This window comes from Electrophorus electricus, chromosome 11 (genome assembly GCF_013358815.1).
Source record: "Electrophorus electricus isolate fEleEle1 chromosome 11, fEleEle1.pri, whole genome shotgun sequence".
Lineage (NCBI taxonomy): Eukaryota > Metazoa > Chordata > Actinopteri > Gymnotiformes > Gymnotidae > Electrophorus > Electrophorus electricus.
The window spans coordinates 8644046-8665880 of NC_049545.1; the positions used below are offsets into that span (position 1 = coordinate 8644046).

A 21835-nucleotide genomic window follows, 5' to 3' on the forward strand; every position below is an offset into this window, starting at 1 on the left:
TGTCATCTTAAATTTGAGGGTTACAGAACTTTGCATACAGTCCCTCCATTTCAGAGGACCAAAAATAACTGGACCAATAATAAACACAATTGTCCTGTTTACCACTTGACTGCAGAGCTTTTGCTGCTAACAACTGCCTACAATTTGTGACTGCACAAAAATAATTTTACAAGATACCTTCCTGCTGACGCACTGCTAGGGCTCTAATGCAGCTGTTTTTATTCCTGTTCATTTCGGGGGCTTTTCGGCTTCTTCTGAAATTCAGTATGATTTCAGTCACTCAATAACATTCCTCTTTTGGATGCTGAAAATATCCACAGGTGCTCCATGTGTTTGTGGATGACTGACCATTTGTAAGGTGAAGCAGCAGTCAGGGAGTCTGGGTGCATTTATTGCAGCCTCAGAACATCAGAGAGGCTTCGGGACACTGCATAGTTCATCCCACTGTTAATGAGGGGACATGTTAATGAGGGAACATGCAAGTACTTTTACTCTCCTAAACTGGGAGAATTGTGTACAGAAAGAACTGCAACCAGCACACAGTTCTCCCAAAATGGTCCATTCATTTGAATTCAAGCTGATAGAGAGCCTGTCCATTAATTTTATTGTCAAGTGTTTCATATTTTAAGAAGAGCTGTAACAAATATAACAAATAATTATGCTTGCATGCAGAGCAGTTCATAAGTAAGGAAACACTGTGTGTCCACTGCAGCAGTGACGAGGGACACATGGACTCTTGAATGATGACATCACTGTAGCTCGGACTGAATCCTTGCCCATTTAGCAACAAACAAGACTCAACAACAACAACAACAAAAAATCTGCACTCCTGATCTACTTGAATCATTAGATAGACTTCTAACGTTTTGATTGCTGATGCTTACAAGATATCATGAATTACAGATTACCAATGCCCTCAGAGAATGTGCAAGTATAATCACTGATTCAGGAAAATTATGATTTGAAAATTATGCAAAACCTTGGAAGATGCAAAATGCATCTACTTTTTTTTCCCCCCATGTAGCCTCAAAGACAGACAGAGAGTGACATCATTCAGAATCAGCATCAGCTAGCAAAAAGACTTGGCATAACAAAGTCACATGCACAGTTGAAGCAGGTTAAGATTTACTTCTGTTAGCCAAGCCAATATCCAGCATTCAGTCAAATTAACAAGCACTCATTTCATAAAACTGTGTCATCTTTGCAGAAGACAGCTGGAATCACAACAGCATACAATCTCACATGCTCACACACAAAAGGAATGAAGTGAACAAAGAGGAGCAGAAGAGAAAGAGTGAGTCAGCCTAGTTCTCAAACCCTATAGCCTATTTCCTCAGAAAAAGACTGCCAGGGCATGCCACAAATATTAAACTCAAACCGCAATCCAGCCTGAGCAAATTCCATTCATTAAACTCAATAAACTGCCTCACTAATTTCTGCCTAGGACCACAACTCCCAGCATGCACCTCCTTGCTGCTATTCCTGCTGCTTTATAGTGCTGGCATATTTTCCTTCAAGTCTGATCCCCAGAGGGGATGGGTAAGCCTCAGAGAACAGCACTACCATGAGAAATGAAGAATGAATGGGGAAAAGGTGAGCAGCAAGGACTTTAAAAAATGGAAAGAAAACTTTGTGTGCAGCTTTCAGCCCCCGTCACACACAAACAGACAGCTTTGTCATACGCGTGACTGGCTTCTCTAGCTGGGGAGGGGGTCCATTGGGCATTATCGGTGTGGCATGCACTCGAGCATTGCCGCCACTGAGATGCTTCATGTGTTAATGGGCCCCGGCGTGTTGCCACCACAACAAAACACCATCTGTGGTTTCTGCCAGTCCACCAGCCCCCCCCCCCCCCCCCCCCCCCGCCTGCTGATGCACACAGACACACACACACACACACACACACACACACACACACACACACACACACACACACACACACACATCCATGGCCACTCCCAGACAGTGCCAGTCAGCAGATGCACACTGGAACCCAGTGAGAGGCACAACAGGTACCTCTGTTCTCTGATTATGATCCCCCACCCCAACCTCCAACAGTGACGGATCACGGGGGATTGATGCTTGGGAGCTCAGCAGCACATGATGGACAAAAAGAACACAGAACCTGTTGTGCCCAGATTCAGCAGTGCACCTGCCTGAGATAAACACTGTTCTGACAATAGCAGCCTAACACACAAATATTTCAATTACAATTCATGCAGTTAAATGTATTACTCTACATTACCAATCAATACGTTTACTATATATGTCTACTATAGAACCATGGTGTAACATCCAGAGATAACCAATTATTCACTTCCATTACAAACTAGTTTGGACAAACCAAACACTACTGTAATCGTGTCTAGGTTTGGGGAAATGATTAGCCTTGCACAGCACAGTGATGGAACTGAGGGACGGAAGAACATGGAAGATTCATACCATTTGGACTTTCCTCATCAATGGTGACGATGGTGGCAGGGGGGCCTCCACGATACAGCTTACACTCTGAGAAACAAAGAGGCACAAATCAAGAGTCAGAACTAAAGTCACATTTGGTTGCCATATCTCACACAAGGGTGTTACCACTTAAGTATGAGTGTCCAGTTCGGTTGGGAACAAACACAGGGTTGAATGATATGGACAGGTAATGTTCACACTTGGTACTAGTGTGGTATGACATTAACACAGTGCAAACACTCATGCTTGCTGGTAAGAATTTTTTTGAAAAAATTCAATTTCCCTTCAAATTCTGTCATATGCACCATGAAACTGCTTGAGATCTGTGAGCTCAAGAGGGCTGTGAGCCACAGGCAGCAGTACTTCAGGTCAGACGAAATCTAATCCTCCAGGCTTTTGCCATTTAGAGCTCACCCTCATTTGCACATCACAGTGCTTAGATATAAAGACACTGCAGTCACAACAGCAGGAGGATGGAGAGCAGCAAGAGGGACCGACAAGCTGACAACACCAGGAGAAAGGGGAGCAGAGGAGGTGAGCAGAGGTGAGGAGGAGCAGCAGCTTACCCTCATACTGCCAGTCTGGGTCAGACACAGGGTTAGTGTCAGCAGCAGAGGGAAAGAGAACAGAGGAAAAGAGAAGAGTAAGAAGTGCACGAAGAAAGAAGAGTGGATTAGAAAAGAGGTGTAGGCCATGATTCTGAGAGAGGGAAGCCTCCTTTATTTAACAATGGGGGGAAAAAAACATGAAAGTTAGAAACCCGTAAGAAGCTGTGACAGCTTTAGATCGAGACACTTTTGCTCAGGCCGGTTTTTAAAGAAGTGCGTGAAATAACCAGACAATGGAGTTTCTGTCTCACTTTGAAGCCCATAACCACACACACACACACACACACACACACACACATACACACACACACACACACACAGACACACACACAAAACTTAGCATTGAGTGTCCACTGTCTAAGAGTCAGCCAGGGAGGAGTCACCTTACAGTATGAATCATGGTGATGGAAGGAGATGCAAGAGCAGACACACAGGCACATGCACAGGCCCGCGCACACACACACACGCACAAACGTACACACACACACACACACACACACATGCACGCACACACGCACACACACACACACACACGCACACAGACACACACACACACACACACAGAGATAAGGTTCCCCCCTCTGTATAATTTGCAACTAAACACCTGTTGCCAGGTGAGAAGGAGTGGATCCTTTTCCCATTAAATATGGAAGATGAGAGCCTGCTACAGCCTGCTACAGGAAGCCGTGCTACAGCTCCTCCACGCCCCTACACATTTACCAGCACTCCACAGCCAAACCACAGGCATTCACCTATGTCATTCACTTCAGTCATTCAGTATGAGGTCATATGTAGTAAGAAGCTTCCAAAGTGTGTTTGCCATAGTTGCTGGTCCATACCAGTTATGCTGCCACACTTACATGGGCCTGCCAATGAGCTCAGCTCTGAACGAACATCCTTTTTGGGGGGAAGGGTGTTGCATGCTGATGTGTTACCTCTTCCAGCCCTTACTGACTCATGCTCAGAGAGAGCACCAGTAAAGGCACTGCAATGATTCCTGTCTTGTGAAAAAACTCATTAATTTATTCTGACCCTTCTAAGTAACATTTAATTAACTTCATATCTCTGGCCAGCCTTTGCTAATGATATCTATTCCAGCAAAGCAATGTGAAATAGTCTAACAATTTTTCAACACACGCACGCTCGCACGCACACACACACACACACACACACACACACACACACACACACACACACACTTACACGCCATTATATGGCATTTGCTCAACATTTACTATATAAGCTACTGCAAACAAGGACTAGCACTAACTATAAGCCTTCTCCTGGTTTATTTTGAGCTTCATGTAAGCTTAATATTAAAATGAAGCCTTGTGTAAAGAGCTCCCTGTCTACCTTGATTCACATAGATTTTTTTCAAAGAGTTCAAAAACCTAACCTACTTCTGCTGCAATTACCACACGTCTCCATCTGCCAAAGACAAGCACAGGGATATGCTTCTTTTTGTCCTATCCATCAGAGCAACTAGAACACTGGTACTCTTAGCACACACCGAAGCTAATTTTCTGTGAGACATGTTTACTTTTGAAGCTGTGAACATTCAGAGGCCTACAAACAAGCTCAGCTGCCTTATTAAAGGGCAATGCTTGAAAAGGCTGGGATTGTATATTACAGGCAGGATTGAAGTGATGTCAGAGGGAGGGAGTGGGAAAGAGGGGTAGAGGATGAAGGACGTATGGGGAATACAATTCAGCACACAGGCAGCGGACCCTCACTGTGAACACATGTAGAGAGCGTGCTCACATCCGCAGGTGCTCACACAAACACGCACTCACAGACAGGCGTAGACATACAAAGGTAGAGGGAATAGAGCTAGGATCACAAAAATAGTGCAGTACATGAATGCTGAATGCATATCTACCTTCATACTCTCATGTGTATGCAGGTTTGTGTCACATGCACAAGCACGCACACACATACACAAATACACACAGAGCATAACAATACAGAAAAGAAAGAAAATTCAGTCACATAAGAGAGTAATGCTGAATGATTTATGATACCTCAAATGCCTCCCTTAAACAGAGCACACAGACAAATCCATCTTTTACACATGGAGCACACAGGGCATGGTGACACAGACACGCGTACGCATACCAGAACACGGTGACATGGACACATACACATTCTGCTCCATGATGTGACTGTTATCACAAGGTGGAAATTTGAGTGGGCTAATAAGTGCTAAAGTCGTATAGAGTGTACACACACATATGCTCACACATGAACACATATGCACATAGACCCGCAAACACACATCAATGGAAAGCAGCAAAGCAAAGCAGCTTATGCTCTGATCCACTTATCACTGAGTACATAGCAAATCCTAAAAAGCTAAAACCTAAAGGTTGATGGTTGGAATTAGGAGGGATGGAGAGACAGAGGGCCCCAAATCAATGCAAAATCCTGAAACAATTCTCTCTTTGTGCAATGAGGAGAAAAGGCTATGTGTGCAGTATTGTAGCGGAGACAGGTTGGGGGCCAGCTAACATAGAACGATTAAAGGGATTTCACAGCAAGTCACTCAACTTCAAAATCAGCAGGAGAGGAGGCCAAATCAGGAGAGAGCAAATAGTGAGGAGACGGTGGGGGAGTGGGGGGGGGGGGGGGGTAACAAACAAAGTGTTCCCTTGTGTGTGCAAGATGAAGAGAAGGCTTTAGAGGATCTCCAGCAGCTCTATGGCGTATAACACTCAATACAAAAAGTTTCTAGCTAAGAAAGTTTCAGGGCCATGAATGTGCTGCTGGTCATCTACTTCCAGTTAGGTGCATATAATAAGGCAACAATCAAACCACTGAAATGTTCCGAAGGATTTTCTGCCATTCTCCAAGCCGCTTACTAAGAGGAGCTGATGATTAGTGTAGGATGTAGGAGAGTGCACGTGTAAGATATGAATTAAAACATGGTCAACCATTTTTGTTTGCTTTTATGTGTCCTTTTGTATGTATAGGGGGATAGATAGATAGAGAGAGAGAGAAATAAAGAGAGAGAGAGAGAGAGAGAGAGAGAGAGAACAAGAGATTAACTACTCAGGGGCAAAGTACTCAAATTCAAAGTAATCAAATCTTTATCTGCTCATTTATTTCCTGTTAACCCTTCTATCACAGCTAATTAGCCTTTTGAAACAGGATGTAGTTATCCTCTGAGAAATCTAATAGATAGATTTCAAACATGGCACATCTCTGTGGCTGTAACGTTGTGTGATAAACAGATGAAGCAGTGGTCAGACCACACCAGTGACAACGAATTTGCACTGTAACAGCAAGAGCTTACAATTTATGTGACTTTTGTCACATTATTTCATAAAGATAATTACATCACAGCAGGATTTCAGTATGTCTGGCCTCTCCTAAAGGAGATGGGTGTCAGGTGACAGAATCTGAGCACCTCATCTCAGAGATGTGGGAAAAATGTAAAACAAAAAATCCCTCGCAGTGTTTGACTGCAAGGGCAAAATCTGGTAGGTCTGTTAGGTATGATTTACATGCTTGCCTGCTTTGAGCAGATAATCTAGAAGTCTAATCAAAGAGTGTTTGCCCCTGAAGCAAGCCAACTTCAATTATTACTATCTCCCATTTCCCATGAACGCAACAATTAGTAGTACATTAGTAGTGAAAGAGAGAGTGAGAGAGAGTGAGAGAGAGTGAGAGAGAAAGAGCGAGCATGAGAGAGAGTGATAGATTGAGAGGATTCTAGTGCTTGTGTGTAGCATCAGAGGAGGTAACTTAACATGAAGCAAACAAACAAGAAGAGAAGATCATGACTTCACAGCAACAATCAAACACAATCTCCACACAGGCTCAGGGTCATTAGGGGAAACTGTCCTGTTCAGCCTGTGCATGGAGGTAACAAAGTAGCAAACATACTAATCACATCAGAGTCTGCATTTATTAAACATCACAGATACATTGATGATTGCAACACACACACACACACACACACACACACACACACGTATGCACACACACCTGTAACTCTGTCTAAGGGAACTGAGGCCAGGTATAAATGTAAGCTTTATTTAAGGACATATACTCTCAAAACCAGATAGGTGTGAGAGACATGGAGAAAAGGAGGAGAAAAATACAGAGAGACAGAGTGAGAAGGAAAGAGAGAGAAGTGAAAAATACATAAAATAGAGAAGTGAATGAATTAGATATTGAATCTCAAAAAACAGATCATGTGAGGAACAGCAATGAAATTGAAATTGAAAAAGAAATGGAAAATGAGTGGGAGAAAATGTGTGATTTGATGGATACTGTGTGAAAAGGATGAGAGACAAAATAATCTGTCTAATCACCATGGTAATATAGGGATAGTGAGGATTGACCCTTCCTCCTTCTGCAGTATGTCACAGAAGAACTTGACATGTACTGCATACAAGACAATCCAAAAACAAATACATACTGCTAAACATATTACACACATACACATGCAAACACATGCACACAAACACATGCACACACCCACATTTATGCCATAATTGCAATTGTGATCTATCCATTTTAGGGTTGAATTCTAATTGTAATATTTTATGTGTGACTTGAAATAAAAACTGTTGTTTACATCAGTTAATTAATCATTAATTAACCACCTGATCTCATCAGGGTTGTGATGCGGATGGCACTGACAACCCCTTGATGTTATCTGGAAAATGAAAGTTGCTAAACCTTCTTTGCACATTGTGAGGCAGCCTCTACAGGAGCATTAGCTAATGACAAGCTTTGCATTAACTGCTATTAGTGACATCTAAAAGCTCACAAGGTCATGGTGCTCTTGAGACACAACCTGGGCTTTGTACTCAAGCTTAACATAATTATTAACCGCTTTGTCTTTCCACATGGACTGTCTGCTACTCTAATCAGCATGCTGCACCTGTAGATGACATACAAATATGAATTCTTCTGTTATGAAAAGAGGTCAGTTATTCTGTGCTGTGCAATTCCTCATGTTATTTTCTCCTCCCCAAAAACATCATAATGTTGCTACAAATAAATTGGTTGTGGAAGGATTGTTCCTTTGTAAAACTAAAGCCCTCTCCCAATACTCCCATTCACTGTCACTCGCACAGGTGTGTAGTCCCCTGTAATTAAGATGTCTGCAACTAAGATATGTGGTAATTGAAATGACAGCAGTGAGAAGGCAACTCAGATTGTCATGCAGACCACACTCCCATTCTGGCTGTGCTGCCACAGAGAGAAGTGGTCAGTGTGTGGCCCTGCAGACAGGGAGAGATGTTTCCCTTGCAAGCGTATAGCTCGTAGCAACTTTTAGAACTGCAGCTATGTCCAATCACATAGCCTCCATACTTAAATCACTCACCAGACTGCTTTTCTTAAATAAATCCATAACACACTTTCCTTTTCCTGCATACATACAGTCTCTGGTAAATTAGGAGAAAGAAAAAAAACTCCTTGAGGATTCTGTGAAAACTTCTACAGCCTTAGGTGACCAACAGAAATGTGAGTACAATTGACACCAATGGAAAAGGGGAAGAAAATGTCATAAATAGGTAGAAATCGAATCTCCCTCTCCCATAGACAGCACGCTAACTGCTATGACAAGATCATCGAAAATCAATAACAATAAACAATGCATGAACAAACAAGGCTATCTGAGGGAAAATGTCAGCTATGCAACACTAGGTAACTTTTACTATAAGTCACAAATTGGAATGTCCTGACAGTATTTACAGCTCATTCCCTACTATCTCTACACAGAAACACTTTCAGATTTTACTGCAGTTGTCATATCGTCCTTGGCAGACTTTGGGGCTGCAATTCATATATCACCGCCTGCTCACTGCAGGGGCCTTATCAGAGATCGACTCTAATAAGATTTGCACTTAGGAGAGTTGAGACTGTTGGGGGCAAAGCCCTTTTTTACCACTGATCCAAATCCATGTTTAAATAAGCTTGGCATTTGTCTGCCAAAGGTGTAAAATGTTGTAGTTAGACTTGGAAGCAAATGGCTGGATATAATATCCCAAATACCAAATGTAAAGCTCTAAAAAATACACTCTTTTAGGCCAGGTAGGGGAATTGGAGGAAAGTTTGCATTTCATTATAAGGTAATTGTTGCATTATTAGAAAAGAAAATACTCATGCACAGTTCACTATTGACAAGAATCTTGTCTACTGTGAGGTACCAGCTAAGGTCCTGCCTGCTAGTGTGGTTCAAAGAGGTTCTGTGACGGGTTGGGTGGTTCTGGGAGAAACTGTTAAACTGTGATGTTATCTTACCATCCCCACCCTGAGCCTTAATGTGAGCGAGGGCCATGAGCAGGATGGTTCCAATCCCCAACCATGTCACAAGGCATGAGGGCCTCCTCATCTTCATTCACTTACTGCTGTCTGCCCACCTGGGAGAGGGAGAGAATGAGAGAGAGTTATGACCTATGAGAATGCTCAGACTTCAGCCTTGAGACAAATTATAGCTCTTCCTAACTGCCCAACCCACCCTGTGCAATTCAACACCAAGGTGGACTCACACTCTGCTCTGACTTCTCAGTAAATAATTTCTCAGTGACAGCCTTCATTTCCATACAACTCAATCTCTAAGAACACAATAAACTCTCAGTATTAACCCAGCAGAATCCATAAAAAGGTAAATTGGGTTCATGTTGTTGACAAAACAACATGACAGTACATGCAAATTAAATTATATATATTGGCAAATGTACATATGTGTGCCTGAAGTGATCCTATAAATTACATGAATGTGTGCTACTGGGAAAAATCCAAATCTAAAGCAATTTTCAAATATCAGTTTAATATACTCTTTCCAAGAATTTGATGCATGATGACAGATCATAGTCTGGAAGCACACAACAACAAATGTGATTATGCTTCCTAACTGTCTGAATGTAACTTGCATAATGGAAGTGATGTGAAGGTAAGGAATGTTTCCGCTTGATGTTCAACCTGTATTCACAATCAGGCCCAAACAATGGCTATCCAAAGGAAGCTTTAAGCCACTAAAGCTTAAAACTATATACGTTAAAAGTATAAGCAGATGTGTCTGATGTTTGTAAACTGGACATGTCTGTATGCTTGCGCATGAGTATGTGTGCGCGCATGTGTGATAAAGAGAGAGTGACAGATTGAGTGAGAGGATTCTAGTGCTCAGACATAATTGTCTAAATGCAACATTGCAATCACTGTTTCTATCTTTCTTTAATGTCACAGAGACCATGTCTACCTCTAGAGCTCTTTGTATGAAAATTCATTATTTATATTTTGGCTTTTCACAGAGAGCCAAAACAACTGTAGCAAAACAAATCATAGCTACAGAACAGCATGTCAAACTCAAGGAACCTCTACACCACCAGCTCTCTCTTGTCTCTTTCTCTCACTCGCACTCTCTCTTTCACTTCTTCTTCTATTTTCTCTCATTTTCTGTCTCATTTGTGCTCATCTTTGAAGTTGAAGCAGCTTCCCAGATCTCCAGTCAGGGGAGAATCACGAGCTTTGGATGCAGCATGACTTTGATCAGTATCATCCACTAGAGACAAGTTTTCATGACCTGGGATTCAGGACGTCACACCATTGAGAGCTAATATTCCAAACATACATGGAGGCCGCTTCGAAATGTTCAGGGTGTATGGCACAGTGACGCTGTCTCACAGTCGAGAAGAATAGCTTTGTTTTTCAACTCAAGCTGCCCTTCTCACTTTTGACTGCATTCCTGAAAAAAGGAACAGGCAATACTTATTTTATCATCTTCAAAACTTGGAAGGAATTATCCAAGGCATGTTTTTTGATCAAAAGATTTGAAAAAGCATAGAAATCACACCTCTGTTTGTTCTTAATTGAAGTACAATAAGTAGTGTATATAGATGCCTTTTTGGCTGATGAACACTTGTCCATTAAAAGAAAAATGGCAAATATAATCACAGATAAATTTTGATCAACATAAACAACGCACATGTAATAGCTGCAACTATAAAAAAGAAGGTAAAAATAAGGTACTGCTGTATTAGGTATCAGGTGATGAATACCCTATCAAAAAAACAAATGTATGTAATTTTCTGAGAATAGTTTAATAGTTTTCAGCCTCACTGCTTGTCATTTACAACTCTTGTATGCAATATTAATTTTAGCAAGCATTTAAATTATAGATTTTGCCTGAAATACTTTGAAATACTATACATTTCTTAAAGATAATGACATTATACAACATAATATGTTATCTTATTATCATTGGCATAGTGCTGATGGCATATAATTTGACAATATTTTATTAATATGCACGTAAGGGCAGAAATGATACTTTTTCCTTGTGCCTGCATTTAAAGAAATGTTATTGAAGTACAGATCTCAAACATCATTTATCAAAGTAACAAACACTGTTTTAATTTTGTAAATTAAAAATTGCTAGAATTAAATGGGCACCACCATGAATCAGGGAAATTTTTCATAGATTTTAATTCAGTCTCAACTCTAAACTATAAGATCTGCAATGTAGTCACTGAACATCTACCAAAAATTTGAAATACCAACCATAATGCTATAAGCTTTACAAGTAATTGAATGTATATTGATTAATTAGCAATAATAAAGTAATACAATAAATGATAGATTGAAGAAGAGATGAATAAGACAATGTGTGACGATGCCCTCCCACGCCAGCAGCCTCCATCAGGTGGCAGCGTCCATGTGGCTTAGTTTATGTTATGCTTTTGTGTTACATGTGCTTGTATTTCTTGGTTTGTTGCCATGCCCCACTCAGGTGGTGTGTGCTTGTGCACCTCCCTCAGCAAAAGGTAGAGGGTGGCCATCATGCTCCACGGACACGTGGCGTCACCTTGCCCAAGCTTAAGATGTATGGTGTCCTCTGTGCCCCGGGCCCCAAGTGGCACAATGCTCTATGTTCCCCAGGCCCAGGGTGGGCATGATGCCTGCTGCTTCCCTTATCACCCTCCCTTGGCTCACCACCCCATCTGTGTTTATGTGTGCCAGAAGCCATGACAATTCCCATCCTCACCTGCAGCCTCCATCAGGTGGTGGCGGCATGTACTTGCCTTTTGTTTACATTTTGTTCTTTTGTTCCACATGCTTGTCTGTTTTGTTGCCTTGCCCCACTCAGGTGGTGTGCATCTTGCCTCATAGTCCACACTACTCAAACCCTTTGTCTGGAGGCTAGCGTTTGCTTCCTCTTTTTTTCATGCACATTCTTCGCCCATGACACACAAGTATGAATCACTAAAATACAGCAATAATAAAATAGAGCCATAGCTAAATTTAATAAAACAAAAATTAAGAGAGGGAATTAATGGCGAATGATTGGCAAAACTGAAGTAAAGGGGAAGATAGTCTATCTTCTTTGCTCCAAAGCTGGCTCCTTTTGGGACTGCAGTGATTGCACTGATTTCATAGGCAAACTCCTGAGATGCAGTATGTCTGAAGTAGTCTGTAGATCCTTGAATACTTGCCATTGGCCAAGTGACAAAAACCATTTCTATCAGCATCTATTAGGAAGGAAAGAGAGCTGCTAAATGATAACATTAATTTTACCTAGCATGTATTATGAGTGAATTGAGTGAAGACAAAAACAACAAATGAATAAACAAGGGACTTAGATCTAAGAAAGTAAATGAAACTCAAGAGATCTTCTTTACAAGAGGCTCTTGACATTGGTTTCATCTTAACTTTTAATTCTTAGTTTTCTTCTTGTGGGAAACCTTTTTTTTTCTAATTACTTATTGTTCTTACTGAATTAAGTCCACCTAAGTTATTTCAGACTGACAGGGGTCAAGTTTATTACTGAGTCATTATAGGTAGATTTATGACAATTAAACTAAGTAATATAAAATAAGGCAATTCTTACATCATTAGTTTCATACATCATGGTCATAACACATAACTCATGGTTATGACACATTATAACTTCCATATTAAAATGAGCATATGATATTTTGCGACTTTAATTTCTTTTCCACATTAACTTGAAAGCTAGACTACTAAAATCAACTAATATATTTTCATCTAACCAGTTTGTAAAAAATTACCAGCAAATACAATGCGAAGCAGTTAACTGAGCCCTTACAGCAACAACAACAAAAAAACTTATATCAGCCATTTGCCATTTTTGTGTAATCAATTATTTAGTTTTTGATTTTGAACAACTTTTACATTGAAATTACATTAAAATACTAAATATGCTTTATTTAGGTGTACTTCATTCATGTGGGCATTTAAAAATAAATCTTGCAATAATACTTTATATTATTGTTTTTATTTTGTAGAACACAGAAAAACAATAAATGGACATGTATGGTTTTTCGTTGCAAGGGCTGAATAATCATGTTGGTGATGGATGATGTAAGTGAATGATAATAAAATAATAATTTTTAAAATTAGGATATGTTTCCAAAACAATAAAACAATTACCTTAATTCCATGGTTACATTAAGCTAGCCAGACTTTACTTGAGCTTGTTATACAATTTCAAGTTATAATGAAAAAAGTTAAACCTTTATGTTATTACCCAGGTATTATAAGATAAGCATAATTCCATAACAATTCTACAGTTTACAAAATTTGTCTTGTAAATTGACATCAGTGTCCTTGGAATGTACATGGAGTGTCCTTTCACTTGGTGGGAGTTAATATTCAATGCCATTTTGGATACAGAGAGTTTTATGAAAACATTAGCAACAGGCAAGGAAACTGAAAATAGTTTCAAATTCAAATCTGTGATTTACAACACTTAGGTTAAGTTACCTGGTTTAGGGGAAGGAAGTCAAAGTAGGGGGATGATATGACTTTGTTTACGATGCTGAGCGTTAGACATACTGGTGAAAAGGATGTTCTAGTCTATAAAACTGAAAGTCAAAAAGGAAAGAGAGGGAAAAACTAATTTTAATGAAAGAAATTGTCATAATTACTTGGTAGACTACCACATCTAAGGCACCAATCCAAGCCACCTTTCAGGTACATATTGGTGCTATCTTATGATTTCACAGATACCTAAATTTTTCCTCACCAAAATATAGGCTTGTCTAATACAATGAAAAACTTCAAACAGGGTAGGAGAGAAAAACTCAACAAACACTGTATTCAGCTAACATTTGACAGCCCTAGCAAAGGACAGTAATCTTCCCTGAAATAGATTTTCTACTTTAACATTATTCAGATATCCATAATAGCTTCTTCATGCTCGCATTCTATCTACACTACAACTGGCCTTCTGTGCACTACTAGGTATCACTGTTGATTTTTCATCCTATTACAAACAGTGCCATCTCATATGCCTTCATTATGGGTGGGGAACATAACAGAAAGGTGAAAAAACAATTTAGCAAAGCAATTAGGTATCCTAAAGTCAATGACATTACTGCTGCCTACAACATCAGATTATCAATCTTGTCTCACAGCACAATACTCTGCTTATTCATGAAAGGAAGGGTTTGGAGGTGAAATCAATTAAGACTGATAACATTATTTGGTTAAGTATACTCACAATACACACTCTAATGCCCACCTAAGATATGTTTCACAGATTTATTCATGCTGCAGTTATTTTCAATATTTCATTATCAGTAAGGAACCAGATATAACACCCTACAGATCTTATTAATGCAGCCAACTTTAGGTATTCATTATCTATAATCAAGTACATTTACAAAACTTTGATTTTAGTTTTACTTTGACAACTTTGAGGTCTGAGATAGGCATTAGAAATGTTTCCAACCACATGCCTGTATCCGTATGTGGGTTGTACTTCCAGTAACACTTGAATCAGAGACATCAAATATTCAGTATTACTGGAACTGTTTTGGCATGACGTGAGCTGGCATATTCTCTCTCCACTTCTCTCTCTCTCTCTCTCTGAACATCATGTACTCTGTATCATCTGTTTGGCAGAGTGTGCTAAGGTTACCCAATATGAGTGAAGGCTGCCAAAGATAGGAGTGCTACTCATACCCCAGTGGGAGATGTAATCAGAGAGCGTGTATCCAGTCTGTAATGACTCAAGTGATTAATGCATTCCACTGGACTGGACTTCACTAGCATAGTCAGCATGATGACAATCAGCAGTACTAAAGAGATAGCCTAACCCTTAGGTGGATCACAGGCTGTCTGTGTCCAGTGCCTGCAGGCAGTCACTGGTGCAGACATGCACAAACTTATGGTTCAACTGAAAGGTGCCCAACACAGTTCCATTTCAGCAGTTTAGTAAATCAAACACACCTGATTGAAGTCAGTAGTTAATGTCTGGGTTTATTAGATAAGCTAAAACAGGAAAATTACTAAACTGTCCTGAACTTCAGTTGAATTAAGATAAAATTTGTTTTCTCATTCTTCTGTTGGTCACAACCAGGCTACCAACACAATGAAAAGGGCTTCCAAAACCAAAAACACTATACAATATACTAATAAGTTCATGTTTAAGTTAACCTCATTGTGGTTGTCGGTATAGCACCTTAAAGAATGAACAATAAGAAGTTGATTCATTGCACTCCTGCAGTGCCCAGGCAGCTATACTATCATTGGTTTAAGATAAGCCAAATAAATTCACATCATTATGTATACCCTTAAACAGACGAGGTAATAGTGGAATTATGTCAGCATCTTGAGCAAACAGAGAGTACTGTTTTTATGTTTTTAAGCAATGTATAATGTCCTGAAGTTATCTTAGAGCAATTCAAATCTGTAACTGGTGCTCTCTGACATCCTTTAATTATCCTTTAAATAGAGATTTATATGTACTTTGAAAGATTTTTGGGCATTGCAAACAATATGCTTCAATGCCCTTCTTAGAAGGTAAACAATCAACCCTTAATAAATGCACCATTCATGACATTTTAATATCATGAACATGGTGAACATATAATGAATACAGATTGAATTAATATAATGAACACAGACTGTGTGCTTTGTGTGTATTTATTAGTGCAATGTATCATCTTTGTGTGTATTTATTAGTGCAATGGCTCATTCATTGTTGTAACAGATAAGATTCAGCCACATACTTGAGGATATAAGTTGATGGGTACATGTGTTTAATAGTGAAAGGTATCCAATAACATAGTCGAAGAACATGCCAGTGTCAAAACCAGAACAGTAAGATTTCCAAGACAGAGGGATATCAAGCGCAGAGTCAGTTCAGGTCAAAGCCAGAGAAAAATGCAATACCAAATACAAAAGCGGGAATTAAAAACAGAACTGAGAAAAAGCCAAAAACTTTTCAGAAAACCGAAGAGAACAAAACAAAATAGAAACACTTGGTGCACATTGAACAAACAGAGACAATAATTCACACTGAAAAGGAAAAAAAACAGCCTTTACAGATGAGGCAAGAAGACATAGGTGAAAAGTTAATATTTTGGGGATGATGAATGTGAGACAGTGGTAGGGCCGGGTGATGGTTGAGTGTGGTGGTCTTCCTGACTCCCCTGGGGATTCTGGTAAGTGTAGTGTGGTTCAGACCTTCGTACAGGGCTAGAGGGAGGCATGACACTGTTTTCACATTCACTTTGTATTATATTTTTGTAACATTGCTCGCTTCATTCGTGTTGCTCCCCCATGTGGTCTTTTGTTTGTTGTCCACGTGTTCTGTTTTCTTCTTCTCTGCTCCACCCACCACTCCTGTCACTCCCCAGCCTAAATCCAGCCACCTGTGTCTAGTTATTCACTCATTTATCCCACCTGTGCCTTCTTCCCTGCGTTTATTCCTCCTGTTTCAAGTCCTTTGTGTGGATTATTATTATATGGCCATGTTACATTGTGTAAAGCACCTTTTACTTTCAGTTTTATTAAACGGCTTTCGTTTTTGGATTCACATTTGCTCCCTGTGTTTCTTTTTTTTGCGGGGAGGGGGGTTTGCTGCCACACACCTCTCCATCAAACTTGATTTCTTCAGACCAGGTACAACAATTTTCCTTACACACTCTAAAATTCATGGAGTAAAATACATTTCATGCACACTAACTTAGCTTTTTCAAATACTTTGCAAATTAGTTCAGGGTATGTTTAGAGCTAAATGTACTTATTGTGCCTAAATTACAAAATTTAAATGACTTTGGTATTCTGGATCTATTAAACAATATGATCTGAATATTCTAGTTTTTATTTTTAGAAGGCCAATCTGACATTATCATGTCATTTTTCAGGGAAGTGCCCTTATAAGATATTACATGACATTGAACAGACACACAAATGAAAACAGTGCTTCACTGCCTGTGTGCTGTGCACACCCTCCCACTGCCTACTTCATCTTCCTTACTTTATGAAACAGACTGAACTGGACACAAAAGGCTACTGTAGTACACTATTCACAGTGAATAACCAGTAGATATGGATGTGCTTAATGACCTTATAGGAAATACTTAGTGATTCCTATAATCACCTACTACAAGCAGTGCCAGACCAAGGCCAGGGGGATTGTGAAGGACCCCACCCATCCCAACAATAGGCTCTTCTCTCTGTTGAGGTCAGGGAAGCGCTTTTGCTCCCTGAAGACCAAAACAGAGAGACTGAAGAGGAGCTTCTTCCCACAGGCCATTCGGGCCCTGAATCAGGGAAACTGATAAACTGTGGGGACCACCACCACCATGTAACATAACTGTATATATGTTCAATTACCACCATGTAACATAAAAACTGTAAATATGTCATTTTACAAGATGGATCTGTACATTGTGTACATTGTGTGCATACCTATATACACAACCATATACATTGTGTATATAAACATAATATACATATATTGTACATACATTGTTAATATATTTTTGTACATATATATTTCTCTATGCACCCCTGTTTTCCTTTTCCTCAGTTTGGACAGAGCACTCTCAACCATTTCTCTGCGAGTTATACTGTGTATGCTTATGTATGTGACAAATAAACCAAACTTGATAAACCAAACTTGAAACTTGATGTTTGAATATGATTGTTTAATCATTATAATTAGTTGCACATGGGACCTATGGAGTGGTTGTGAGGGTGTGGCTGAGTATTATTTTCAGGCTAGAGAGACACATGCATGAACCAGTGAGTAATTAAAACTGGTCACATGTGCGTCTCGTTGACTGTAGCCTACTTAAATGGTATTTTCCTTCAATAGACTAAATGATGCTGAAAATGAAGCTGACACAGAACTCTGCTATAAGATGAAAAGTAAGAGACTGGAAATGTGAAAGCTGTAGGCAAACCGCCTCCTAAAAGAATTCTGTGTTCATTTGTCCTTCCTTCCTGACCCAGGGCAGTTACACAGATGGATTAAATAAATATTGGTGACCACCAAGAGGCTTCTCTCACAGGTTCACCTACTGATCAACCAGACAATTTAAATTTTAGCTCAGAATTTCAAGTTCTGATGTGATAAGAGGAAATTAAATGAAATGAGTTGCAATCTTTCAAGCCCCTTGATAGGCAATGTTATTTTTCAATCTTAAACAATCAAATGAGGCTTTACAAAATACATCAATACATCCTAATTTAAGACTAAACTAGACTAAACTAATCCTAATCAAAGTGATGCATATCTACCCTAAATTGTACATAAAGAATGCTCTGCTTAACATAGAGAATGAGAGTACCCCATATTGCATCTTTAGATACAACTTGTAATATAGCACTCAGGAGACTACAGGGCCTAGAACACAGAAGTGGTGACTTCAAAATAAAAATTACGTGTGGGGGGAGTGGCAAAGAAAATAATCTCTGAGTCATTGTGGACTGGCACAAGTAGATAATGCAGAAATGCATGCTCCCTGTTGAGAATTGTCACAGAAAACATTACCATTTGTACGATCTTCCTGATCAGGAATTTCCATATTATGTAATTATACCTAAACAGTTGGGGTTGTGTTGTGGTGCAGTGGTTAGCACTGCTCCCTCACAGCTCCAGTTCAGTTCCCAGCCTATTCTGTGTGTTTATGTGTTCTCCCTGTGCCTCCCTGTGTGGCTTTTCTCTTTCTACTCCATCCCACACTCCTAAGATCCAAAGATGTGTGTTAGGCCAACTGGTATTTCTAAGTTGGCCCAGTGTGCATGTGCACACTGTGATAGATTGGTGCCCTGACTGGGGTTGGTTTCTGCCTTGGCTCCTGGGCTGCACTAGGATATGCTCCAGCCCACCCTTGAGCCTGAATTGGATTAAGCAGTATAGAAGATGGATGGATGAATGAATTAACCTAATATGAACAGCTTTTATTTTTACATTTCTTCATGGCAGTGTAGTAAACCATAGTAGATATTCTCTACAGAGCCAGCAATTAAGGGACAATTTTCAGGGAGTCTGCTCTAGAACACTCCACACTGGATCCTCTGTGTGTGGTCTACATTGACTTCAACTACTTCCCGACACCATCTGTCCATCATTATACCACCTCTACTGGCCAGCTAAATAAGTGACTAGTGAACATATGACATTCATGTATCTTCCAGGTTGTTCCACTTAAGGTCTTTGCATTGACTTACATAACTAAACTGTGAGTAGTTTGCCCTTGTTTTTTCACATGTTCTGTGTTCTAGTGGGTTTTCTTTCACTTTTTGCCTATCTTCATGAATAGTGATGATAATCACTTTTGTTATTCTTGCCTGCCCTTTTCCTCTTGTACTTATACTAATGATACAATGATTCATGGATAATCCCCAATGAAGACACACCCCAGTGACCCCTATGAACCTGACATCAAGAACCAGGTCCTTGGTATGAAAAAAAGAATGATATGAATTATTTAGACAGAGTACGTCACTGAATTTAAAGGGGACAAGATTGAGCTGACCAAAATAATGAAAGAACAAGAGAAAAGGTCATGTTATCCCTGTTGGATGATATTGGCTCCCTTTAGTTGGCCTCAGTTCTCTCACAGACAGCAGCTGGACATAAAAAGTTAAAGTGGACTATACCGGTTGATGAACAGATCATCTACAAAGAGAAGGATAACAAAAAAAGGATACAGAAGGATACAGGTAGTCTATACAGCAACAGGAATAAATTTGATTGCTCTTCATTGCAAGCTGTTTTTGTTCTGCAAATATATCTGGATCCATTACAATTTCATTATAGGCTTGACTGGGCTGCAATCTGTTTGGTTCCAACAACTATGGCTGTAGAGCTGTAGCATGCAGTGCAAAAATACTTATTTTTGCACCGCATGCTACAACTCTACAGCCATAGTTGGCTAACAGAATTAAATATAGTTTCCAGAAGAATTCATCTAAATAGACCTGGGATCACTGTTCTTAGTCATTTCTGAGGTAAATTATTTTCATTCAGGCACCTAATAACATTTTATTTGTATAGCTGAATAATGCTCCTGCTCCAAAAAGGAGAAAACTTGCCAACATCATAATATGACAGATCCAAGAGATATCATCAAGTCAAGAATGCCACCAACACCTGAAAAACTTTGGCACAGCATCTGTCTCTACTGCCTAATTCTACTTCATTTATTTGTAAGTTGTTTGATGTTAAGATACTCTTTGATCACAAGTCACTGATCTAGCCTGTCCTATCATCTTCAGTGTTACACTCAAATAAGATACAAACTACAACTACAAAGCTTTTTCTTTTTATTTTAGGTCTTTAGCACTAGTAGGTCTCCAGCTGTATGGAGCTGACCATGGTACTGTGCTCTGCAGTTCAGTAAAGTCATGACATCAAAGTCTCTTTATGTCGTCTCTGTGTCTGTGTCCAAATCCTTGTTGCAATGCTTATATCCCTATTCCTGTTCATGAGAGTATATGGTCTCTGGTAGCTGAACATTCTCCAGTCCAGTTATTTCTTTTGTAGGTTTCAATGATGAGCACATACCTCTATAATAAGCACAAGCTAGTTTTTCCCTCCTAGGGAATCAGCTGGAGCAAGCTGCTGTTAGTAACTGGCTTGATGGGCTAAGCAGCACTCCTCTGCATCTGTCCTCTCCAGCTGCTCAGACAATCTTATGACTGGAATCTTTCTAATACTATTTCACTGGATGTCACCTTGTTTTTGGTCATGTGCGGGGTTTTGTGCCAGTTTCTTGAGTGGCAAAATATTTCATCTTTATAAGAAGAGCATAAATGTATGGGCTCTTCAGACTTTGACATATTTAGTACAAATGCTTTCACAAAGTGCATGAACATTTTTGTGGTTTGCAATCATAGTAAGTTTGACCCCTTGCTATGATTTACTGAATTTGGCCAACATGCAATGTCATATATCTCTTTCATTTGATGCTGCCAATACAGAGCATAATCTTGATATGTCTATCTTCTTCCTTGATCAAGTAATTGCAAAACAAGATGCATCACTAAAATATACTCATATCTTTCCCTGTTTTTTCAAGGTGAAAAAAGATTGAGGCTATAAATTAAGATGAATTAGACAGCAGGTATGCACACATGCCTTAAACTGCTTTAGCAGCCTAGGCAATGACCATTATATATAAATCTGAATTGTTGTTTTTTGCTTTACTCCATAATCCTAGAATTATATTATTGTTGTAGCAAATTACACTTGTCACCATAGAACCAGTCCTGGAGCTCAGACTTCACTCTTGTTTTTATGTCAGTTTAACAGGTTGTGTTCTTCAACAAATATTATTCTCAGCAAGAGGCCAATCTGTTGATCCCTCAGTCTTATCACACTTTAATCTTGCTCATAAGAATTGCTTTTCTGTCAGGTCTCTTATTGTACTTTTCCAATTGTAATACATTTATTTTAGTACCTGCTGTGACATTATTCACTTCTGTTTGTACTTTTCATCTTCTGATTTGCAAGAGATTGCAGGATTCAACGTAATGGTTGAAATTCA

The 21835-nt window shown here is 39.5% G+C and overlaps 1 protein-coding gene across 6 annotated transcripts in view; it reads right to left on the reverse strand.

The window, feature by feature from the left end:
• pcdh15a (protocadherin-related 15a) overlaps window positions 1-21835 on the reverse strand; it is a 167135-nt gene that overhangs the window by 91645 nt on the left and 53655 nt on the right. For 5 of the 6 annotated variants that reach the window (XM_035531806.1, XM_035531809.1, XM_035531810.1 and 2 more), the window contains exons 2-4: window positions 9327-9445; window positions 3027-3041; window positions 2443-2508 (exon numbers count right to left, since the gene is read on the reverse strand). In XM_035531806.1, coding sequence (XP_035387699.1) covers window positions 2443-2508; window positions 3027-3041; window positions 9327-9423 — 178 coding nt within the window. In that variant the 5' untranslated portion in view covers window positions 9424-9445. The remainder of the gene's footprint in view (window positions 1-2442; window positions 2509-3026; window positions 3042-9326; window positions 9446-21835) is intronic. The other variant, XM_035531808.1, reaches the window with a different exon arrangement.